Source organism: Drosophila melanogaster, chromosome 3R (genome assembly GCF_000001215.4).
Source record: "Drosophila melanogaster chromosome 3R".
NCBI lineage: Eukaryota > Metazoa > Arthropoda > Insecta > Diptera > Drosophilidae > Drosophila > Drosophila melanogaster.
In genome coordinates this window covers 27963365-27989113 of record NT_033777.3, presented here as the reverse complement: position 1 = coordinate 27989113, position 25749 = coordinate 27963365, and the positions used below count along the sequence as shown (strand labels likewise).

The 25749-nt window shown below is 43.3% G+C and overlaps 2 protein-coding genes across 3 annotated transcripts; one reads left to right on the top strand and one right to left on the bottom strand.

Annotated features, from left to right (window-relative positions):
- Positions 1-729: 729 nt before the first annotated feature.
- On the top strand, positions 730-22106 carry betaTub97EF (beta-Tubulin at 97EF). Of its 2 annotated transcripts, none has more exons than NM_143349.2 (7): positions 730-1015; positions 14772-15006; positions 15964-16193; positions 19564-19731; positions 19923-20187; positions 21523-21845; positions 21913-22106. In NM_143349.2, the coding sequence occupies exons 1-7, from the start codon at positions 959-961 to the stop codon at positions 22006-22008; spliced, it is 1374 nt and encodes a 457-aa protein (NP_651606.2). In that variant the 5' UTR covers positions 730-958; the 3' UTR covers positions 22009-22106. The 2 variants fall into 2 exon arrangements, with proteins under 2 accessions (NP_651606.2, NP_001163753.1); NM_001170282.2 differs by lacking the exon at positions 19564-19731 and adding an exon at positions 19287-19454.
- Positions 22107-22155: 49 nt separating this feature from the next.
- On the bottom strand, positions 22156-25699 carry CG4849 (uncharacterized protein). The gene is made up of 7 exons (NM_143348.4): positions 25561-25699; positions 25313-25434; positions 24584-25252; positions 24434-24525; positions 24183-24374; positions 22627-24129; positions 22156-22561 (listed from the first exon to the last, which is right to left on the bottom strand). The coding sequence occupies exons 2-7, from the start codon at positions 25424-25426 to the stop codon at positions 22204-22206; spliced, it is 2928 nt and encodes a 975-aa protein (NP_651605.1). The 5' UTR covers positions 25427-25434; positions 25561-25699; the 3' UTR covers positions 22156-22203.
- Between the last annotated feature and the right edge of the window lie 50 nt (positions 25700-25749).

Here is a 25749-nt window from a genome sequence, read left to right as displayed (position 1 = left end):
GAAAATATCTTGTTTTGTCCCACAGTTTCACTTAAACTAATGTATTTACGACCTCTGCTCTTCGCGCTCTCTGCACTTCGAGAAATCAGGGAAGATATTGCCGCAATTTTGGATAGTGATTCAAATAAATATACTCACTAATGAAGAGGAACTTAGCATGAATAAATGGTTCGGGTATTCATAGGTTTTCGAATGAAATTTGTTTTTATTGTTCATCATTTAAGAGGCATTGTTTTAAACATAACCAACGTTCTAATTAATAATCTTTATCTAAAGTATTGATGTAATTTGGGTCATGTATTAATGAAATGTTCCACCTGTAAAAAAAAAATAATAACCTGTTTAATAAAATAAACCTGTTTTATAGGGACTCTAAAAATGTATATACAGCTGTGCCCAAGATAACAGCAGCACGTTATTACAACTATAATATTTATAATTTTTAAGAGTAACAAAAGTTTCTTTGTAAAAACTTTTGTATTTTTAGAACTCTGATCTCTGATCATCTGTTTGATATGAAAAATTGTTATACTAAATTCAATACATCACCAAAACTATCTACAATATATTAATCTAAGATTGCAAACCATAATTTTATCATTTCTTATCATGCCAATTTGTAAAGGCATTTTTTTATAAATATTTTTCCGAGTGGAAAACTAATGCGGCCCCCTTTAACCGTAGAGCACAAATTCCCCAGCGGGTCGCGTTCGGTTTCTCGCCATTCATTCAGTTCACGTTGGATTCTCAAAGCGAACGCGTGTCGATCGTTCTGCTCACGAAAAGCTCTCCTCCGACTCTTCACCGGATTCAACCGAATGCGTGACCGATTGTGACTCAGATTCGGATTCAGATTCAGATTGATATAGTGGCTGATAATTGCTGATAGTGCGTGTGTGCGTCAGTGTGTTCAATTGAGTTAAGTTTGGCTGCCAAAAGTTACTAGTTCATTTGCGAAATGAGGGAAATTGTGCATCTGCAGGCGGGCCAGTGCGGCAATCAGATCGGTTCGAAGGTGCGTATAATTGATATTCCATCGGTGTTCGCATCACAGACCTTTGCTCTATTTTATAGCTACTTTTCGCTACTATCCTAACCTCACATGTTTAATTATAAAACAGGGGGAAATGAAGAAAGAGCGCTCTTTGCCTCTCTCACTGCGACTTTCTCTCTCTCTCTCTCTCTCTTGGCTTTTCACGTTTTGTTTTTAGTGGCCAGCAATTAAAATGGGTGGGGGGTTGGTGGGGGGTGGCATAGATTATTTTGCCAGTTCGGGAAACTATAAAACTGCAAAACATTGAAGAAACCTAACGTACTTGGCACTTATCTTATCGCTCGCAAGATACGAATATCAGCAACCTTAAAGTATCGCATTTAAATTACCTTGGACTCGCAGCATATCGCAGTGAATTAAACCCAGAAATCCGCTCGCAAACTAAGCAAAATCACCTCAGTCAGGTGTAAACAATTAGATCGCCGCTCAGTTGAGAGCTTGTGATCAGCCGGCTATGCAAATCTGCACAGCAAGAAAAAAAGTAGTACCTTTAAAAAGATAAATAAACTTTATATGATTATTTAATCGTTATAAAGTAGTTTCCATTTAAACACAATTATGATTTAAAATTGAATTACAGATCCTTTTTATTCATTTGTTATTATAGAATAGAAGTTGATATTTTTTTTTCAGTGTACCTGGAGGTTTCTCGTTTCAAGAAATCCGATCTGTGAACCAAGTATTTTTGGCGGGAACTCAGAGTAAAATGCGGCAGCTTAGTGCCCTGTTAGTAGCATTTTGAAACTGGCTCGAAGGTTTCTCAGAAACTTCCGTCTTTTGGACAATTAACACAACTAACTGGTTCTGTAAACTAGTACTTTTCACAGGCTTTTATGATGTTTGCCCTCGCACAGTTGGCTGATCTTACTGTCATAAAGAACTCGTCGAAGGTTTCGTGGGTACTTCTAATTACGACAGAGGGGCTTGTAAATAATGTATCTGTATCTTGAACCGATATATGTATCTGATTCATGGCTGACTGTGACAAAGTGGCGGGCTTATGTGTGCGCTGCTTTCACTATCGGCGGCCTCTAATCAGTGGGCTTGTTTACACAACTTTAAACATAAATACCCGAAAAGTAAGAACTGATATGGGTTGCGCCGAAAATAGCAATTACATAGTGTGTTCTGGTATTTTGAGTAGAAAAGCGGCAGCATGTTTGCGGGCAATTAGAGGAGTGGAAATGAAAACAGCGCCCATTCTAAGCTAATTCAGCGCATTAACATTAACTCGCACAATTTGCTGCGTCATGAAAATCCAGCTACAAAAAGTCGTTGACGTTTGACACAGTTTTTGTTTTTATAATGCTTATTTTTTTTATATGTTTTTGTCTTTTTCCCGGCATTTCCCAGAGCAGTTTTCTCTGACCGTTTCTCTTTGCGCTCGCATTGCGCGCTTTTCCTCTTGAGTTTTATGCAAACACATTTCCACATATTTTAAAGTACTTTTTTGCGTGTTTTCACCACTGCCTTTTGCAGTTAATTAGAACGCACTTTTCCGGGATAAGCCAAGCCCAACATCCGATTTTGTACGCCCCCGAATCAGAGCATTATTACATCCATATTTTGCGGCCATTGTTATGTGTAGCTATTGTGCAGTTAAAAAATAAATACGATTATTTATGCAATTTGCGCTTATCGAATTTTTATAGATGGCATAAAGCCTGTTTGTTGGTGCATTAAATTTGAATATAATAATGGCGAACATATTTTGTTGCATGTCCTATTCATGCTCTTGTGTTGTTTTTTTTTTTTTTTTTTTTTTTTGCACACTGCCCGATTTTGTGCCTTAATTGAATGTCCTTTTCTGATTAATTGGCTGTCAGTATGAAATATTGTTGCAGCCTAGAATAAACAAATAATAAATGTGCAAAACTGCCTACGTGGCAAAATAGTTTGCACAATGGTGAATGGCGTAAATGGTGAATGTGATTTTTAAATAAATTTTCAAAACTAATTGCTCCGCTGATAAAGGCCAATAAGCAAATAAAAAAAAAAAACTTAACAGATTGATTACACATTAAGAGCAGAGCTTATTCACACATGAACGGGCTGCAAACAGAATGGATTGTAATTATAAAAACAGAGCTTAACAATTGAAATCCCGGCAGCGTACGCATGTTTTGTAAACATAATGTTTTCATTGAATCACGTTAAGTTCAATTCGATTTTAAGGCAGACAGCAATTTAAGCCATTCTCTTGGCTTCGATTAAATATGGCAAAATGCCGTCGAAAACGTCTTCCGGCCTTCCTCTGCCAACACCACGAAATTGATCACATATGTATGTATGTATGTATCGAGCGAGGCAAAGGCATCTATCCAAGGATATTTTGGCCTGCAGCTAGAGTTCGTTTTTCTTTTTCTTCATTATTTACATAAACCTAATTTTCCCTAAATCATTTTGTGAACAATAACAAGGAAAATCTATTTACGGGCACGGCATAAAGCCGAAGGAAAAGCGTTGTGCCACCATGGCGGAGAAATTTATAGACGAGCAGAACGTAGAAAATGGGAGCAAAAGGGGAAAGCGGAGAAAGTCAAGCAAGAACAGACAATAAAATTAAAGAGTGGAATAAGCCAGGCTGCAACGGCTCCTTTTAGCCAGTGTGGCATGCAGTGTGGCACACCCATATAGTCTGCCCCAGGATACGTTTGTTTGGCCCATAATGGCAGGGCATCATCGAGCAGCGCCAAAATAATGCACAAAATTGAATTATCGATGACGCTCGCTGGCAGCCGTAATTTCTTTATGGTTACCCGATATCGAGCCGGGTAACTGGGGAATCGGTCGGATTACATTATGGCCCGGCATTACGGCTTGCCACGTCATAGGTAATGCCATCGCTCGTATGCAAATGCAATTTTCAAGCGGCATTGCATATACATATTCCGATGCTGATGGGTGGGCCAGGATAAACAAGCCATCGTTAACTTAGTTGGCATCTTCCATTCAGTTGGATCAAATGTTGGTGTATTATACTCCACTTGCCAATTGTATTTCCACTTTCAGTCGACTGGGTTTTCGATATCAATGAATGTTGATTAGCAATCGAAGATTGCACCTATGTGAACCGATTTCGTGTTGGTTCTTAGAATGGTCAACAATTACCTCAGTAACCAAGCGCAAAATATCGAAAAAGAAATAACTGGGAAGGGAATCGAGGAAAAAGCACAGCCAAGGGTTAAAATATCCCATTTTTTCGCCAGCGAAATATTTTTCAATTTACATAAAAATGCGTTTATGCATACCAATTGAGCCGCACTCACTCACACACACACACACCAACACACCCTTTTTGCAGCTGCTAGCGCACAGCGTCCTTGCGCCTAGCAGTATGCAATAGAAAATGGAAATGGAAAAGGAGGCCGGAGGCGTGGCAGGTGGAAGGGCACAGTCGACGCTCTGCTCCGCTGCACAAACTGATTATAAATAAACAAAAGGGAATTTTTATAAATATTTTCCACACACCACACACACTCACCCCCCTCGCCATTTGCGTAGCTGCTGGCTTGATGGAATATAAAAATTACTTATTTATGTATATATTTTTGCTCAGTTACGCTTTGCTTTGAACATGTGCATGCAAATTGATGAACAAAGGCGAAATCACAAAAAGGAAAGTGTGCATAAATATTAGGAAAACGTGCGGAGAGAACGCGGCAAAGGGAAAAAGCTTAACATCATTCTTTTCGTATTGTCATCTCATCGTCACCCTTTTACTGAACAAGCATGCAATTTTACAATAAAAGCGATCTTAATCGTATTAGGATTATAATGAAAATTTAAAACCAAATAAAATATACTTTTAGTTTCGGAAAGACTTCAGATAGCTTTTACTGTGGATATCTGAAAATGGACTTATTTTGTTAGCACTCTTTCACAAATTCATTGGTCAAGATGCCCAACTGAAGGTAGAAGTTGACCAATCATTTGGTTTATACACTTTTCCTTTACAATATATGCTTGCACTCCTTGGAGGACAGCAAACCTAGCCGAAATGGAAGCCCAAGTGCTGCTCCTGCCTTTGTGGGCACCTGTAAGCCGCTTGCTCCCTCTGAGCCGACAGGTTGACCAGACCAACAGGGGGGGGGGGGGGAGGTGGTGGGTGGTTGTATGGTAGCGGCCATGTGGGCAGTACGGCAAATGGCCATTTGTTATTTATTTAACACTTTTAAAAAGCATTCCGCTCTTTTGCTCATTAATATCTCATGCTGCTCTTAACGCCATTCAGACAGCCAGTTCTCGGGCAAAAGTGCAAATTGCATATGGTAAGTGGAGTTGGATTGCCAGAGAGTTGGGGCATATGTTTCATTACCATTGTTATTCGAGCAATTGTTTTGCTCGCTCGCTCTCAGGCGCATTTTTTTGGTTAATTTTTGTTTTTTTTTGCAGCCATTCAGCCTTTTCAATTACTTTGGTAATTTTATATTGTTGAAATTGCAAGCCGCAAATTGTAATTATTGCGCATTACACTGCCGACGAGCTCTGCACGACGGCAGATAAGGCCCAGCCATGAAATATGTTGGTCCGTTGTAATCTCGTATTTACGAAATAAAAAAAAATTAATAATACAATAAAGCAGCAGCTGGCAATGCGTTTTAAGCACGCCGGCAACGGCAATTTATTTATTTATGCAATTGGATTTGCCGGCTATGCCAACTACAAATTGCTGTCTTTTCGATAAGAAGGTAGAAATATTTTAAACACGCCCTCGGCTTTCGGAGAAAGCCGGTAGATAAAGCATTTGGCCGGCAGATATTAACCGCAAAACGCCAGCAAATTTATGGCAAAGCGGGGCGTAATTAAGCCAAAATACAAAATACAAAACACAGCTACCAGAAATAACAATAATCAAGATTGGTTTGGCTCTGCTTTTGCACGTGGTGTGTCTGTCTGTCTGTTTTTCGATTCATTTCGGATCGTTTTATTTTATTTGCGCAAATTGCGTTGACTAATTGTGCGACCAAAAACACGAAATGAATTGCCTAAATAAACAGAGAGAAAAGTGCAATTTGGAATGCAGAATGCTCTACTCTAGGATGTGGTCTTGAAAAAATATCTAGTTCAAATGAAATGATATATACATTTTAGTGAATCCAAGGCCGGAGAATTCTCTGATCCATTTTCGTGACTGATATTTCAGCTAACCAAATGCTATATAATTTATACCCCAATAAGTGATTGAATACACTAAACGCAAAAATAACGAAAGCAAATGCGCGAAACCTCATTAAAAACCAATGTGGTCAAAATATTTATCATTCATGTGCTTCTGCTAAATCCACGCTCGACTACCGTTTGTTTGCATTTGTTTGGACAAACATATGTCCGGCTGCATGTCCTTGAAGGATTAACATCGGTTTTATTATTTGCAGCAGCCGGTGGCAGGAGGGGGCGGGGGTGAGGTTGGTGGGGTAGCAGAAGCATTTTTGCCAAAAGAAATTCGATATTTTAGGCGAACAAAACCGCAATCGAACGAATAACTTGGCCTAAATGCGGGTGATGGTTGGGTGGGTGATTGAGTGAGAAACTATGGCGAATCTGAATCAACAATCTGGTTTCGGTTTTCGGCCATAATGATGGCTAGATCAACACATTTGCCAAATTGTGCAGATTGGCGCACACATATCAAAGCATAATTTAAATTTGTGGTCTGTCAAGTTAGCGCAACGAAATTAATCAAAATATTTTGAGAGCTACGAGTGTTGCAATTATTTTTGGTTTCCACTCGCCAACGACCGATGCGCCTGAATTTTCACCAATATTCGTGGCAATCCAATTAAGTGCGATTTTCTGCACTGTATTAGTTTTAGAGCGAAGCCAGCAGGACTTCAATTCGCCCGGCCGGCCAGCCATAATATGCCCGCATTTTACACACAAGTTTTTCAATCTATATTGTATTTTATTTCGGGCTTATTTGACAAACAGTATTAATTGGATTTTTTTATGCTCGCACATATATTACCAGTCATTCCGCATTCGAAATGGCAAAATGGCAATTAAAATGACAAATAAAACACTGCGCGGGAATTGTGTAAAAAGTTTTGCATCGCCCGATCAAATGGTCAAAGGGAAATTCACGCTTGGTGGTAATAAAAATTAATTTCATTGTGGAATCATAAAAATCGTTATAGGATATTCCCGCAAAATGACCAAGTTTTATCTGCAAATGCACTCGTCCTGCGGGACAGAGATAGAAGTAGATCGAAATTGATTAATAGAGCGAAAGTTTGTTCAGTACTTTATCTGTCCCTCTCATCGATTCCACTGCATTTACCAATCATTATAAAAAACATGAAATATTTTGATAGCGTACGGCGAATTTGAGTGAAAAAAATAAGGTAATGGTATTATATTCATTAATATCCAACAGCGAGCGATTCATTTGTCCAGCACTTAATAAAGCCAGACCTCAAATAGAGCAGATCGTAAAAAATTATGTTCGTTGTCGAAAAAAATCCAGTACATAATATTTCTGGCACATATTTGTGACAGGTACATTGCTACAGATAAATTGGAGTTTCAGCTATGTTCTTTAAGGATTATCGTATCGTATTTGTTTTGAGAGTTTCGGGCATTTCCTCTGCCCATCTCGCTAACCTCGAACCAACGATCCTGTCTTAATTTCTTTGATGGCTCAGATGCTCCAACGCCAATTCAGGTGGTTGTGGCATCCACTTGCCATTTAGCACCACATGCGCTCACACACCTAACACAAAGCACAAAAATGCTTTCGCCTGACACTGTTTATTTATTTAGCTTTTGCCAAAGTGTTCTTCAGGCCATGAACTTCATATCGCTTACCATATAAATATTATTATTATTATTACCCTCTTTGCCGCAGGCAACCGGCCTAAATTCACGGTTTTGTATCTGAGTATGAGTGTGTGTGTGTGTGTGTGTGGAATGATGGAGTGCAAGTGGCAGTTGTTTATATGCATGGTGTGGTGTGGCAGAACCGTAAAACATACGGCGGAGTCTGCTCCACAAGCTGTGGCCATTAGCAAATATTATTGCAACCCTTCGAACGACAGCTCGCTCTGAATTTAGAACATCATCTTTTAAGATGACTTGCAGGCAACTTTATAGTTTCACCTTAAATCTATTGGAAAGTTAAGATAACTCTCAAAGTGCATGCACATCAAAAACGACTTGTGTTTGCAATAGGTGTTTTTGTAACTTTAAAACGTCTGAAGATATATAAAATCGGAACATATATCATTAATGATCATTATCTTGGCCAAAAGCATCAATGGCAATGGCATTAGAGCGACACCTGGGCACAAATCAAATCTGATTTGGGCCATGTTTGCTTCGTTTTGACCACGGAGCAGCAAACAATCGATGCTATGATGGCCACGCACACAACGTCGCTCACGCAGACAGACGCACCAGGACGCACACCAACACGCACATGGGCAAACACAGACGCACCGTGCACATTAGTTAAGTCAATAGCAGTTCGACCAACGAAATATACAATAAATATTTACATATCTAAATCGACAATTATTGAAATCTCAATTGAAATTGTTTGTTAGCCGCATTGGTCTCTGTCTGTATGGGAGGTTAAATGAAGCCATACGCACCGTTGACGCGCACACATCTTTCTATATATACAAGATACATTGATATCTACAGGAGGGAAAAACCTAACAGCCATTGCCGTTGGAATCTTACAAGATGACAGATGCCATCAGAGGATTAACCCTCGAGAGCAGTGATTATATACCAAAAGGCGAGGGAGGCCTAAGAAGTTGGCAAAATTCAAATTCGACCTCTGTCCTCTAAAGTCTGTCAACTTTTGTTTTTAATTTATGAATATTTAGCTCTATTAAGTCATTCGATTGAAAAGCCAAACCAATAGTCGCTTTTTCCTAGATGCATTTTATTTAAGTCGTTTATAGAATTTTACACAAAAGCTGCGCGCTTGCAAATATTAAATTTACTATATAATTTATCAGTTATTAAATCACCGTCAATCTTTAACTATTGTTTCCTAAATTAGCTATTGGAAACCTCACGCAACTCAATTATTTGAGCTCAATGAAGCCGTCGTACTTATTCAATTTCCACCCATGCTCTCGCCGCCAACAGTGCGTATGAGTTATGGAAATTTTAATTATAAGCTATTTGATGTTGCACTTAGACTGCGTCATCGCTGTCCTCGTGTGTGTATGTTTATGCACCACACAATAAGCCGAAAGCCGAATGACCAATACTAATGAACCAATATTTGCATATCCTTGCTAGACAAGAGTCTTTGGCCGAGCCTTGAACATGCCGCCCCCGTCGATTAAGTCGGAGTCATCGTATGTGGCATGGCCTCTTGAATTTTAACAAGCATTTAGCACTTTAATGCCGATGGCAATTAAATGAGTATAAAAATTAAAACAACAACATAAACAACGCAGTTTGTAGGACTCGAAAAAAAAAGGAATTGGAAATATACTGCACGGCGAATGCAATGCAATGCAACGCAACGCACTGATAATGACAATTAGTGGCCACATTTAAATTGATGCACTTGACGATAAATGCAATTGCAAATTCAGCCACCATGCGTGTGTACAAAGGGTAATTTACAGAGGAAAAATTGCATTTTTCTGGCGAACCCAACTCGCCTCGAAACTCACACGTGCCGTCCAAATTGAGGCTGCTTTATATGAGTGTATGAGCATGTGGGGTAATAAATTGCAGCTGCATCGCCAATTGCTTCATTCGCAATGGCTACGTGAGTCTAATTATGCTGCTCCGTTTCGCAGGACTCTGCCCCACAAAGCAGGCTATATTCACACTCGGAATAAAGGGTTTTTTAAAATTTGGGATATATCCTGGGATAAGTTGGTTTAAACAATTAGTTCCCCTTTAATTTCATTAATTTTCTATAAAATATTTGAACTCATTAATAAGTTATTTGAACCCTGAAAATATCCTAGATAATTTGCAGGCAAGCGGAGCCTTTTTTTTTTGCTGAGTGCCAGCTTTTTATGGCCCTAAACGACGTCGGCCCATAAAGACAACATGCGAGTGTAGCATATCTGTCAACTGTCGATAAGATCCTTTTAGTGTTATTACAAAATATCCTTATATTTGCAGCTCCATTCCGGAGCGGAGCATTAAACGTAGTTTGGGGTACAATTCGTTATTTGCCTTGTGCACACATAAATTGCATTTTTGAGCAGTTGGAGACGGATGGAGCTCAGCTGCCAATTGCCAGAAACCAGTATCCGGTTTTCAGTTACCAATACCAGTTACCAGTTACCAGCTGTCCAACGCTGAGGATATATGCCATATAGAGATGGTGGATTTATACGTTTTGTTCTTCTTTTTTTTTTTTTGCGCTGCGAATCGAATGGTTTATGGCCGCAGGCTGCAAAGTGTCATTCGTCGATGGGCGGCCGTTAAGTTTCCAGAGTGTTTTGGCATTTTCGGTTTTATGGCAAGGGTTATTTTGTGCCGGCCAAAGCTCATTACTCTAATGGACGCCAAATGCAATGCTCCATCCGGCGCATATTCAAATAGATTTTTCGAAATTAAAATAAATTAACTTGGGCGAACGCTTTGCATTTTAAGCGTTCGCCCGCAAATCGCGCGGATTTGTCGCACATTTGTAAATTTGCAAATGATCGAAATGCGCTGAAATCCTGTTTATTATTTTATAATTAGCTTAATGCCGGTGTACGAAAATTGAATTGCATTTTCAGTTTGCTGCGCTCTCTCGGCGGTCATAAATGGGCTAAGAAATCGCCCGAGGAGTTGGGCGTTTGCGGCTGGATTTTTAATGTTTTTCTCACACAAGAACTTTAATTAGAAATGCGAAATATTTTTTATTTATCTTCAGGCCTTAAATGTGGGCGCATTGAAATGCATAGATATTTAATTATTTATTTTAATTGAATTTTAATAAATGTGGCATAGTGTCAGACAACCTTACAATTATAATTTTAGCGCAATGAATAATTTTTTAATTTCTTGTGGGCCTGCTGACAACTTAATTAAAATGTTCGCAAAAAAACGCGTGCATTCACGTATGTGCCAAACGCAGAAATCTAAATTAAATCACATAATCAAATTGGACAAAGGAAATTTTCATGAAATTGAATAAATAGCGAAGCGAAGTTCGGCGCAATCATTTCGCATGTCAAGCTCAGCGCCTTGAGACAAACTTGGGCATCATTTAATATTTATTGCTGCAATTGTTTATTATTTATGTGAGCCGCGAGCTACGGCAGCAAATTTAGTATGCAAACGCAGCTGCCGAGCAATCTGCAACCCCCTGGCCACGCCTCTCAAATCCAGCTCCGCCCACCGCTCGTTCACTTCCGGTGCGACATGCACTTCCGTCGCTTTGCGCCACGCACATCCTTGTCCAAAGCAAGCTGAAATGTCCTTTTAGAGCCGGCGGCTAAGCAGAACAAAACTCAATGGAGATACAGCGGAGAAAAATAATTTATTCAAAATGTATTATTCAATAAATAATAAAAAATTACACCTTTTAGGCCACGGCAGTATTATATTATATTTTTATTAATTATAGTGACTTCCATTCTTAAGTTATTCGAGGTAAAATTTTGACTTTAGTAAGTTTTTAGAAATAAATATTTTACATTGGTTGCATAGGTTTTGTTACTAGTGTAAAAACTGGTCAGAATTAATTTATTCGCGTTTTTTTCTCTTTTCCTGTGGATCGCGACTTTGCCACTTGACTTTTGTCTCGGTTTTTGTGCAAACGCTTTGGGAATTTTAATTTTGGATTTCTTTCAGGAAAGACCAAGGAGTTTGGGCGCCATAAAAAGCGGGCGCCGCAAAATGGCGCCGCCTTGGTCAACGCACGCAGCTCTTTTGTTTATTTTTAATTTGATCATTGGCGCTTTTTTCATCCTGTGGCTTTCCAAGTGGCTTTCGCCAGGTTCCTAAGCGTCGGTTGCTCTCGGCCACATGGAAGTAATTTTGTAATTAAGCAATTTGACCGCAGCCAGTGAAAAGTTTTAAGCAAATGAAGGCAGCGTAATTGTTTTTTTTTTTTTTTTTTTTTTGTTCTGGCGAGGAGATTCCCCGAAATGGGAATCTGATGGCCTGTCGCGGACCACTTTACCCACTTCAAAAACTGCCAAACATGGGCGCTGGTCGTGTCCATATTTTGGTGTATTCTTTTTGGTTGTCAGAATCAAGCGGATGATGGGCAGATCGACTGGCAAAAGTTTTTGTAAATAAATTATGCTGCTCACTCAATGCCAACGGCCGGCTAACGGAGCGTGAGTAGTCGGAAAAGAAAAGCGCTTATCTGCAATTGGCTTGCTAGAAAGCATTTGAATTTCCCCACAGGCAACAAGTGCCAGGGCGAAGGGTCCGAGGAGCAAGGACGAAGAACGAAGGACGCAGGACTCCCATGCGGGCGTATAGAAGGGGACTGGGACTGGGCATGCAAATCAAAGTTATTGTCAAGCCAAAAGTGCCCACCGATGCGTACAATTGAGTGTCATATTTCCAGTTTGTTATGTATGCAAAAGCCAGCATGTGAGGGCCAAAACTTCTGCCACTGCCAACTGCGAAAGTTTTCTTTGCCAGCGATTTTTCTTGTCTCTATTTTGGCCTTGCCATGCAACTTGTTATCATTGTTGCGTGTCTAAGAGCCAATGGAGGAGCAAAACTTTTGCCAAACAATCGCACTGGCAGCGCAAACATTTATGCGGCTCTTGGATTAGCATGGCATGGTGTCTTCGGAAAAGCTGAATGCCAAAAAGATACAGATACGCGCATACACACACAGCATATGCTTTGGGGGCTGGTACCAAAAAGGACGACGATGGTGCTCTTTGTGTGTGTGCAATCAACCGTTATCAAATTTTTCGAACTTTTACAACTTTCACCTAGCCCTTTTTACTTTGTCCGCTGGCTGGGAAAACTTCAACGCTTTACGCAAGCCACTTAACTATTTATGGCCCAAATGCAGGCGTATGTGTGTGTGCTCCCGGAATCCCCAGCAAGAGTGTGCCCCTCAAAGTGCTCGATGGAATGTCTGACAAGCGGGCTTGACATAAACACCGGGTGCCATGCATTATTCAGGACATTTCCTTCCTGCACAGAGGAAAAAACTTGGCTTGCATGCTGTCACTTCAATTTAACCATGCTCCCTTGCATTACATAGAAAACATTATTGAGAAAACTCAATACCAAATAATATTCATTTTAAAAGCATATTGGTTTATTTAAATTTAAATAGCTATTATCATTTAATCTATGAATTTGTATTCCTTTTTTTTTCGATTTTTATCACCGATTTTGGATATACTAAAGATTTTAATGGAAGCAATGAGCTTTTTGCATGCCACCAGTTTTAATCAGCCTGTAGCACTATTTGAATATGTCACAGATAAGATATGTATGATGTGATATTGAATCTACCGAATTGATTGCCAATTTCGGTGATGGGTTTCTCTCTGTGCTGTCATTTCCTCGACAGTCACTTGAGTTTATGGCATTTTCAAGGGAAAAGTCGAATCTTCAGCGCCATGTGCGACTAATTAAAATTCATATTCAGTAATCAATCTGCCGGTGACCTTCGGTATTACCAGCCAAGCTGGAATAAATGCGTGAAAAAATACTCGCATATAAAAGTGAATTCATGGCCCTTGGCTGCCACTGCTGCCTTTTAGTCCATTAAAAATCATTTCGATCAGTGGGAGCCGCGGCAGGCCGAGCGCACACATTGCGATTTTCTCACAATTAGCATTTTTCACCATTTTCTCCCGTTTTCCTTCCTTCCATTTTCCCGCACATTGTCCCCCCACCACGCACTCACCTGTCGCGCGGAGCGCGGGGGAAGAGGGGAGGCGATTGAAACATTTTTAAAAATTTGAAATTCATATGCGCAGCAAACGTGAAATGTTTTGCCAAGCGTATTGTGCAATAAAAAATAAAGAGCCAAACCAAAAACAAAACAAACACGAATCGAGCTGGAGAATTTCTTGTGTAAATAAAATCGAGAAAACGCTATCGAGAGGGAGAACACACCCACACACATATATATATATATATATATATTTCGTGCGCAGGTATATGTGTATGAAAATACCTAAAAGGATTCAATTATTCCCGCTCGTTACACAATAACAAAAAAATAACACGGCATGAAAAAATTGCGCGCCCATGGAAGTATGCAACAGAAATTGCTCACGGCATGTAAAGTGCTCGCTGTGCGGGTGTATATGTGTGGGTGCGAGTGCTCGTGTGTGTGTGTGAGTGGGGAGGGAGAAGGGACGGGACGGGAGTAGCAGGAGGTGGGGTCATGCAGCATATGCACGCGCATAAATCGACGACAGATACGAGAACTCCGATGGCGACGGTAATAAAAGCAGGAGGCATGTAAAAAGGACACTCATATTTATATGCATTGATTGCCAAAGCAATGCAACACAAACACACAGACACAGCCACTCGCCCACCCACACCACATTGATTGTAAAATAATATTTCTGAAAAGGAAAACGTTGGCAAGGGGATCGCGAAATTTCATTGCATACCAGCGGACGCTGTCACGAAATATCACGCATACGTCATGTGAAACGAATGGTGGGTCGCAATATGCAAATGCGCTCATTGCGACCACCGCATATTTGCATACAGCAGGCGGGCTCCATTATGCACTTAAATCATTATTGAAACGGCATTAAAGTAGCGCTCCACGCATTGTTCTCTCTGCCACTTGCAGTTCTGGGAAATCATCTCCGACGAGCACGGCATCGATCCCAATGGTTACTACCACGGCGAGTCCGCCCTGCAGCACGAGCGGATCGATGTTTACTACAACGAGGCCAGCAGCGGGAAGTACGTGCCGCGAGCGGTGCTCATCGACCTGGAGCCGGGCACCATGGACTCCGTCCGCCAGTCGCCGGTGGGCCAGCTTTTCCGGCCAGATAACTTCGTTTACGGACAGTCGGGAGCCGGTGAGTACAAATCCAGTTGCAGATAATCGCTGGTGTTCCAAACCACAAGAGATAAGCTCTTGTGCGTCAACGTGACACGCCATAGATGTTTGCGATCTATTTTTGATTGATATTAGATATGAGCAACATGTTTTGTTTCATCATTTCCTTATCAATGTATTGACTATTGAATAACAAGCTAGAACTTCTTAATGGCGCTTAGCACCAAAAATGTTCTAACTCCGTTGAAAACAGTAGCATTTCGATGTCCTCCTGTTTCTGTTTCGTAGCCAGCCTCTTTGGGCATTTTCCTAATGCATTTCCGTTGCACTCGTTAATGGGCGAATCTGGTGTGGTGTTCATGTGCTAGGACATAGCTTTTGTTTTTCTGCCGCTTTTCGGCATGCTTTTGTTTCGGCCAAAGTCCGCTAGCGCACTATCATCGATGGTGCTGTGAGTGTCCTTTTGCCACGGCAGTTATTGCAGCTGCGCCAGCCTTGTCGCAACATCGAAAACAGGAGCAGCAGCGGGAGCAGGAGCAGCAGCAACATCCGTGACAACAGCAGCCACTGAGGGCGGCCTTATCCTTGCTTTGATAAGTGCCAACCAATTGACAAGATGAGCACGGCATTGTTATCACAGGCGAGCTTATCAGCTAACAGCCGCCGGTGCGATAGTCCTGCCGCGGTCAGGACCTCCCGGCCGGCCCACTTTATGCTCAGCTGCCATGAGGATAATGACCATGATGGCTATGATGATTGCAATTATAAAATGGCCTGCGGATGACGATGAAAATTAATTTTGTACATGTCAGACGCTGTTGCTGTGGCCTCAATAATGACCCACAAACGCCGCGAACTTCGATGAGTTTTGGCGGATGAGTAGCACACAGCTATTATATGGTCTAATTTAAGCTTAACATATATATGAATAGTTTAGTATATATTACATTGTAATAACATCTTGTTTATATCACAGGCAACAACTGGGCCAAGGGCCATTACACAGAGGGCGCCGAGCTGATCGATTCCGTGCTGGAGGTGCTGCGCAAGGAATCCGAGGGCTGCGACTGCCTGCAGGGCTTCCAGCTGGCTCACTCGCTTGGCGGAGGCACTGGCTCCGGCCTGGGCACGCTGCTCATCTCGAAGATTCGCGAGGAGTACCCCGACCGCATCATGAACTCCTTCTCCGTGGTGCCATCGCCCAAGGTAGGTTAGCGATGCTCGCCGGCATTGCAGCATATAATTATCATTGTGGTCATGACGAATGCAATCCGCTTAGCCAAATCAGCTTACTGCCGCGCACAATGGTGCCAGGAAATCAGGGTGTATCCTTTGCTCTGCTGAACGAGGCAGTTGACATCGAGCATGTACCACCATTTGGGACCATTGGGGCCATGGCGACGTTCCTAAGCCGACCCAAAAGCGCTTTACACCTGCACGCGTTTTGACCAAATTAGCAGGCGAAAGCTGCGGAGAGCCGCTACCGTTTATTTTCGTGTGTCGAAAGTATGCCACAAATGTTGTTTTATTTATGCAATTCATACGCTAAATTCAATTGGCGGCTTTGCGCGCCGACTGGGCCAGCTTTGTTCGAATTATTCTAATTAATTTGCAGGCGAAATTAGCGGCACCGCCAACGAGCAGCGGCCAAAGCCTAATTGGCAATGCAATTTTAATGCAATTTGGTGGCTCGAAATCGCAAGATCGACCACCTCAGCGTCCCTTTTTTTTTTTTGACACGCCTCAATTGGCGCTTAATTAACCCAGTTGCATATATTACACGTGCGCATTATAGTTGTAGAAATATTAATTGTTGTATGGGTGGCACGTGATACGCCTTCAATTGGATTATTCGCATTTAATTACATTTTGACGTTTAATTAAATTTATTCAGCGCAAAATAGATTGTCATTGGCAGGAGGTCCTGCTGATAGAGAAATAATTACAGCATTTTGCATTGCTTTAACAATTATAAAAAGTGGCTAAGCTTGATATTTTGCATTAAAATTAAACTTGAGTTCATTTAATTAGCAAAATTTTGTTGAAAACAATGATTAAGGACTAAAAGACCATTCTGACTGCCTCTAGATATATTTTAGCCCATAATCTATAATCTGGTTTAAAGTTTTAAGAGGAATAGAAAGCAATCAAATGTAAGTTCCAAGACTCCGGAGAGAAGGTAGATTTGGTGAGGCGTGAAATTAACATTTGACAATGTTCTTATTGGCATATCAGAGTGCACAATAAATTTTATGGAATTTTTAGTGCAGCCCAGAGGGCACACACACACACACACACATTTGAACTGCGTTAAATTTATTACCATCACGACTGAACGCCAATGGTCAACTATTGAACCCGAACTCCAAACTCCAACCCATCGAAGGGGGTGCTTAACTTTAAATGTGGAGTATGGACCCCTCCTCCTCTCTACCCCCCTCCCCCGCCCTTCGATTGTTATTTATGTGCCTTGCTGGTTTTGGCCGGCTTACCGCAATGTTTTGGCTTCAGCGGTCATTTTATTGCGGCCTGGCCTGACACATGCCTGTCACGTTATGGCGGTTTTAATGCGCGCTTGTTTGTTCGTATGTACATATATAATTTAATAGTTTTTCATAGGCCATGTAGAGGGCCTTTGTCGCTTTGATAGGCGTCATTTATGCAAATGCAGCCCATTCACACACAGCATAATCAGCGCAAAAAAAGCGCCAGCTCTCTCTCTCTCTCGTTTAAATGCTCAATATTTTGGCCTTTGATTAAAGTATTTAATTACGTTCATTAATTAACGGAAGTCGCTTTCGGAAGACCGAAGGTGACTGAAACTGAAGCATCCGAATGGTTGCCATGGCGCCCATTGAGATTTGCACCTGCCGTTTGGACAATGCAATGATATCAAAATGCATGCTCGTAAATCCTGCAGATTTTGAATCAAACACACACACACAAACCCACAGATAAATATCGTGTCCTGGCGGTGTACAAATAGTGAGGCTGGCAACAAATACCAAATACAAAATGCAAAATGCATATGTACGAGCATAACTCATTAGTATTAACTGCATGTACCAGCTAAGCAGACAAAGGTGTGTGTTGTGCACAGGAAAAAAAAAACTGCTATTTAACTGAACTAATTATAAATCATATAGAATAATCATAAATAATATACATAGCAAGGAAGATTTGAAAGCAGTGGTGCATTAGGAAAAACTTTCTACTGTGCCATTTCATACTTTTATCCCCCTTTATATAAGACTTTTTGAGCTAAAATAGATCTGATTTTATTTGTAACTAACTATATCAAGTTTGGCATGTCCAGCAGGGTAAGATATTCTTTTCAAAAGTTTTCCACGTGCAAAGAACTTAGAGTGGGTGGGTGGAGTTGCACGTTATCGCTCTAGGGCTGTGGCCATTAAATAATTGCCACAATTTATGTGCACACACTACGCATACGGCAAACTGAAGCTGGAGTGAAGTTTGTCGCATGCTTAACAGTGGCCGGTACGCATGAAATCCCTTTCCATGCCCCTGCCCCTGCCCCTGCCCGTGCCACATTCAACATTCTACAACCGACGAGCAATGCATCTTGGCTGCGCAAATATAGAGGGCAAGCCAAAGATTATACATAATTTTCAATTTGCAGCATTCGAAACACACACTAGGCATGTATGAATGCGAATGCGAATGTGAATGGGGCTATACCTGGCACCCAGATGTTTGTGCAACATGCAACTGCATTTATGCAACAACTCTCGGCCTGAGTGCCGCTCCAGGCTCAAAATGGCATTAGCAACTGCTGGTTGCAGCCACAAACAACTGGCTGTATTAATAGGGTCTGCTATTCAGTTAGCACTGCATTCGAATTGCTCCTGTTGGCAGAATGCATTTTTCATGTCCATGCCTCAACCAGCCAGCCAGGCGATTGGTCCAAAAGAAGTGCGAATTAGATGGAGAGTGCGGACAATTGTTGATTATTGACCAGAGTACGACCAAAAGAGAACTAGCCTTTAGGTTGCTTTGAAGAAGCTCGTCCTTAAAGGCTTCCTTTAATATAACAACCTTAAGAGGTTACATTTTCAATACTAAAATACATAAATTTAAGTATCTTTCTAAGAGTTCTTATAGGTTATGAATAAGTATATGCTCATCCATTTAACTAATTGATTTACACACACAATATTTGAATTTGGCTCCTTTGTGAGTCCGCTGATTGCTGATAGCATTGCTAATTAACAAAGTTGTATCTGCTCCATTTTCTGCATGCCGCACTGCCGCCTTCATTGACACCATAAATGCGTCCAGGTATCCGACACTGTCGTGGAGCCGTACAATGCCACGCTGTCCATCCACCAGCTGGTGGAGAACACCGACGAGACATTCTGCATTGACAACGAGGCTCTCTACGACATCTGCTTCCGCACGCTGAAGCTATCGTCGCCCACCTACGGCGATCTGAACCATCTCGTCTCCGTGAGTACCCCTAGTCAATCCATCTAATGCATCCTCTGTTTGTCTGTCCCATTTTCCCGTTTCCTGCTCCTACTCCTTCTGCTCTCCAATCGAAATCAATGGCGGAAAGGTGTCTGAGGTGGTGGTGGAGCCATATAACGCCACGTTGTCGCTGCACCAGCTAATTGTGGACACCGATGAGACGTTCTGCATCGACAACGAGGCTTTGTATGACATCTGCTATCAGAGCTTGCGCATCTGCTCGCCCACCTACCAGGATCTCAACCACCTGGTGTCAGTGAGTAGCCAAGACATTAGCATTAACGTGAAGCAAAGATGAAGATGAGGATAATGATGACCAGATGTCCACACCAGGAGCAATAAGTCCACCCTACCTTTCCCACAATCAAATCAAAAGAACAGAATTTGAAGTCCATGTAATCTGTAATTTTTTTCTGACAGTAATGTAGCTTTTCCTCACCCAACCAGGTCACAATGTCCGGAGTGACCACCTGCCTGCGCTTCCCTGGCCAGCTGAACGCTGATCTTCGCAAGCTGGCGGTGAACATGGTGCCCTTCCCGCGTCTGCACTTCTTCATGCCCGGATTCGCTCCGCTGACCGCCAAGGGATCCCAGCAATATCGCGCCCTCACGGTGGCCGAGCTGACCCAGCAAATGTTCGATGCCAAAAACATGATGACCGCCTGTGATCCCCGGCACGGACGCTACCTCACCGTGGCCTGCATCTTCCGGGGTGAGTCCTGCCGTTTGATGAATGAAACCACCGGGGTGGGAAAAGAAAAATAGTTATTTAACAAGAAGCCCTAAACACTTTCACGCGTAGCCAGAAAACACAGGGATCCATTCATTCATCCATCCGCTCATTTATTCAGGAGCCCCCACACCGGCTTATCCCAGTCAACTTTGTCACTTTGTCATGGGCAGTCGGCGGCGCACCTGTCCGCCGCTTTTCCGGACCCGCAGGCACGTAGTCGAGCCATCAGGGGCGGATCAAGGGATCCGCAAGGAGCGGTTTTTAGAATAAGAAAAAAATTGAAAGGCTGAAAACTAAGCAATTACCAAAACTAGTGGTAGTATTACCAAACCAAACCAAAGGACTGTCTGACAAGGAAGACATCGTATAGATAGAGATCTGAGCCGCATCTGCAGGACACCCCCTTAGAATAGAACGACACAGCCGCCCCTGGCCAACACCTTGGACTCCTGGGGCTTGGCTTTGGCGACGATTTTATTAGCGAAAGCCGAGCACTGGGCCTACTACTTATGGGCGCCACTAAAAATGATTAATGCCCGCTGGCTGGCGGCTAAAAAGGCTGCAATCCGTCAACGCGCACGTAGCGCAAATTTGTTAGCCATGGCATCGTGGCATGCCGCCCTCGCCACGCCCACCGAAAAGGTTGCTTCGCATTTTTTTTTTTTCGCGCTAATTCCTAAATTAATAAACTGCGATGCGGCGCCCAAAAGTGTGCCGCATAATATTTCATTTGCTATTCCTTGTGTGCGCTCGCGCCGCTTTGGCCCCTTTGCTTTTGACTGATGACTCGCAAAACGCGCGTAATTAGAAATTTACTTTCAAGATCCATTGGGGAATTGCGACCGCCGCCTGACACGGCCCCCAGGCCCAACTAATCATGCCGAACGTGACTTGGCCTGCACTGCGTTCCAGCGCACCCGCACTCAAGCTTAGCCCAGGTTCAGCCCAGATCCGGCGTCACCATCTCAGGATTCGTTATCGTCTCCGACCGACTGCCAGAAATACTTGCAAAATAATTAATCACAAAAATGTGCGGAAAAAATGCCAGCGAGCAGGAATTTAAACAACTTTTTTAGTTACCTCCTGGGACTTTTTCACTGTTTCCATTCCCAAGCTCCGAGCTGAGATCCCAGTGCAGGTGCCCGGCCAGGTGCGCAGGCAGAACTTGGAAGCCATTTAGTATTTCATATTCAGGGATTTGGGGATTCCGCCGGCGCATCAAAGCGAACTTGTCTTTTGATGTAAATGTTTAAATGCGCACAGGAAGATTGTACGAAGGCAATTTTGTTTCAACGCTCTCTCAATAATTAACAGGACCCATGTCCATGAAGGAGGTGGACACGCAGATGTACAACGTGCAGAGCAAGAACAGCAGCTACTTTGTCGAATGGATTCCCAACAACGTCAAGGTGGCCGTCTGCGACATCCCGCCCCGTGGGCTCAAGATGTCCGCCACCTTCATTGGCAACTCGACCGCCATCCAGGAGATCTTTAAGCGCATCTCCGAGCAGTTCACTGCCATGTTCCGGCGCAAGGCCTTCTTGCACTGGTACACCGGCGAGGGCATGGACGAGATGGAGTTCACCGAGGCCGAGAGCAACATGAACGATCTGATATCCGAGTACCAACAGTACCAGGTTAGCGATCCCTCCATATCCTTGCAAAGTATCTCTAAAAACGATTTCCATTGGTTTCCTCCTTTAGGAGGCTACCGCCGACGACGAAGTGGAGTTCGATGACGAGCAGGCCGAGCAGGAAGGCTACGAGTCGGAGGTCCTGCAGAACGGCAATGGCGAGTAAAGTCCTAGAAACTATCACAACTGTAGCTGTTTTCTGTATACTATTTTGTAAATTATTTGTCCCGAAAAGGCTTCAAATAAATATTTAGTAAATATAGTAAAAAAAAACACTACTCCCTTTAAAGTTCGCAATTGAAATTCGGAAAGTATGTCTAAATGTTTTATTTGTTTTCCCGATTCCTGATTTGTGGGAAGTCTAAAGCGGGTAGTTGATCAGCACATCCTGGCGTGCCAACTCCAGCAACATAGGATCGTCGAAGAATTTGTTGATGGACACGTCCTCGGACAGACCCTTCCTGCGACGCGTCTTGATCATAAACTCTCTGGCCAAATGGGATGCTTGCTGCGGCTCCAGTGGCCGGATTATGATGCTCTTGTCCAGGGGATCGCCAGGCACTATCTGCCAGTGATGGAACACCGAAAGGCAGAAGGCCTGGCCCTGGGTGTGCGTGCGGAGATCCGTCTCAAATCCAAATGAATCAATGGCGGGTATGAAGGCTTTGATCGTATATATGGGAGAACCCGATACGGGAGCATCCTGCGTTACGTGGCCTCTGCAAAATAGATTATATAAAATTTAGAGGCATTCTCTTACGGAAACATGAGCAGCAAAACTTACCTGCGCCTGGCCAGCACAGTATAGACAGCGGATACACAATCTGCCGGCGCCTGAACCTCCACAAATAGATATGGTTCCATTAAACGTGGGGTGGCCATCAAAAACGCCGAGTATGCCACACGACGGGCTGTTGGAATGATCTGTCCACCGCCTCGATGCAACGCCTCGTTGGCGATGACGCCATCGAGAATCTTAAACTTGACATTACGGATTGGCTCCTCGCACAGCGGCCCTTCTCGCGTTCCCCATTGGAAGCCCTGCACAATCGAATCCTTAACCGCGGTCAGCAGGTTCTTGTCCACTTCCGAGGGCAGGGTGTCGTCGACCAGGATATTTGGACCCGTGGAGTCGGGACCGAAGGCCCAAATGGAACGCGCCGCAAGCAGATCCCAATCGTAGTTGACTTGGAAGAACTCGCCGATGCGCTTTTTGTTCCAGTTTATGCAGACGGTTCCGTTCTCAATGTCCTCGGCCAGTCCCTTCTCCAGTGGCTCCGAGATCATGGTTATTTTGTTTTTCTTATTCGGCGTTTCGGCGAAACATTTCAGGGAACTCGTTTCCACAACTGTTTCGCAAAAAGCCACGACGGGATCCGCCACTTTGATGTCGATCTCGGAGTACATCTTCCGCAGATCGTGCATGACACAATCCAAGTACAGCTCGCCAGTGCCCAGAATAACATGCTCGCCGGATTCTTCAACTCGAGTGGAGAGAAGTGGATAGGATTTATTCACCTTGCGGAGGCCATCCAACATCTTGGGAAGCTCGGATGGATTCACTGGCTCCACAGCAATCTTGATAATGCTCTGGGTGTTGAACTTCAGTGGTCGGAATATGTAGAGGTCTTCTGGAACATTAATATCCACAATTGTGGAGGTCTTAACGATACACTGATCGATGCCTTCGATGAGCACCCAATTTCCGGCGGGTACACGATTTAACTCCACCTTGTAACGAGACTCAAATACCCACAGACGACCGACTTGCAGAATGCGAGAGTCCTCCTCATCCTGCAAGGTGTAGTTCTCTCCCAGGACACGCACCTCCTGGCCAGCGTGTAGAGTACCAGAGACAATCCTCGCCAGCACTTGGAAGAAGGTACAGTCGTCGTTGGGATACATCTTGGAACTGTGCACCATCAGAGTGCCGTATTGGTTGCATGATATCATATCCCGGTAAATGTCACCCTCTTTGGGTCCAGTGTATATATGGTCCACCTTTCGCTTGGCATTTTCCAAAGGGGATTTAATGTGCTCCACGCACATATCCACAAAACCGCTGCAGTCGCCCATGAAGCGGTTACAGACGAGACGCAGCAGTGGTCTTATATTGGACTTCATCTCCTCCTTGGAGACGCGCACATTCAGCTCGGCCAGAGTGTCCGACAAAGTGGTGTCCACATCGCCAACCACCTGGGCTATCAGCTTGTACATGGGCTCCAAAATGAACTCCACAAAGCTGCGCTGTGCCGAATTGTGCGGCTGCTTCTTCGAGAACTTGCGCCTATTAAAATAGTTGGTATTAGCAAATGATTTGGATATTTAGGCAGCACTTACGTTTTACTGTTGAAGTACATGTCACCCCAGAGCCGCTTGGCAAAGTCCAGGTAAGCCACTCCCTCATAGGTGTCTGCATACAGCTTGGCAAAGGATTTCAGAGTGAAACAAAATCCGTACAACGAGCTGGCGAAGCACACGTTGCCCAAAATAGGCGAAACTAAGAGATTGTCATCTGGAGCGCCATAGGTGCTGTAAGAAAATTACACATTAGTAAAATCATTAGTGTTGAGTATGAATCACGTAATCACCTCAGCAGCCCATTGACTTCCTCCACAATGTGTTTCAACTTAAAGTAGGCGTCCTGGGGCGGCAATTTCAGCTCCAGGATGAGGCGATCAATCTGCACGTCAGAGGAAACCATTAGAAAGTTTAGTGTCACCTTAAGGCCAAACCCTCACCTTGTTTATGCAAACGGTGATAGCCTGGCGCTCTTGCACCGCGTGCTTGAGCAGTCGCTCCGTGTTGAGCATGACGCCCTCGGCGGCATCGATGAACAGCACGACACCATCGCTCATTCGCATGGCGGCGGTGGCCTCGTCCGAGAAGTTGACATGCCCCGGGGTGTCGAAGATGTTCAGCAAGTAGCTCTTCTGTTTGACATCCTGCAGGACAAGTGTGACCGGCGTGGCCTTGATGCTGCAGCCGCGTTCCTGTTCCGTGAACAGGGTGTCCGTGTAGCGCAACTGGCGCTCCTCCATGGTCTCAAATTGCGGATGCGTCTGCCGGATGAGGCAGTCGACAAAGGTGGTCTTGCCGTGGTGCAGGTGGCCAACCAAAGCCACGTTGCGAATAAGCGGCGGAGTGTCCATGAGATCGGCCATGAACTCCATGTCGTAGGTGGTCTCCTGCATGTCTTGCTCCTTGATCTGGAACTTGAGCTTCTTCACTGGCTCTATAAGCGGCTTGTCCAGCGGCTGGGCGTCCTCCTCCTGGACAATGGTCTCCACATCCGGGCCGTAGACCTCAACTGCTGACGGATAGTAGCGTTTGTCCTCGTGCAAAACCACGGCGGTCACCTCCTTGTCCTCGTCCTCCTGTGGCTCCACCTCGTCCTCGTCCATGGCGTCCTTTAAATGAAACACCATAAATTAATTATAAGTTTTATTTTATTTTTTGCACGTTTATACCTCTGGGTCATCCTGCACATCGGGTTGCCCATAAATACTTTGCTCATCTTCCTCGTCGCTGTCTAAATCGGGGCCAATATAGTTGCCAAACTCATCGTACAAATCGGAATCCATGGTTTTTCCTAAAATAAATATATATATCAATACTTTCATTCAAAATTTGCCGGTGGCGTCTTAGAAAATTTAAAACTTTCACGGTGACTCGAAACTTATGCTACTCTTGTTTTTTGTTGTTTTTACCGACTTACCAATTGTTACAGGACCTTCTGATTGCTAAATTCTTCTTTAAAACGTAAGAAAACTGCAAATAATATAATTATTCACAATTTTTACACAAAAACGCGGACTGCAAACACGCTGTTCTTCTTCTTCCCCGAAAAACACTCAGCTGTTAAGCGGCCGGCATTACCTACGGCATTGCCAGCACAAATAAAGTA

Coding starts and splice junctions, on each gene's coding strand:
- betaTub97EF (NM_143349.2), top strand. CDS start 959: ATGAGGGAAATTGTGCATCTGCAGGCGGGCCAGTGCGGCAATCAGATC. Junction 19,732..19,922: donor ATCTCAACCACCTGGTGTCA/GTGAGTAGCCAA, acceptor TCACCCAACCAG/GTCACAATGTCCGGAGTGAC. Junction 20,188..21,522: donor CGTGGCCTGCATCTTCCGGG/GTGAGTCCTGCC, acceptor AATAATTAACAG/GACCCATGTCCATGAAGGAG.
- CG4849 (NM_143348.4), bottom strand. CDS start 25,426: ATGGATTCCGATTTGTACGATGAGTTTGGCAACTATATTGGCCCCGAT. Junction 25,253..25,312: donor ATGTGCAGGATGACCCAGAG/GTATAAACGTGC, acceptor TTTCATTTAAAG/GACGCCATGGACGAGGACGA. Junction 24,130..24,182: donor ATGTACTTCAACAGTAAAAC/GTAAGTGCTGCC, acceptor CTATTTTAATAG/GCGCAAGTTCTCGAAGAAGC.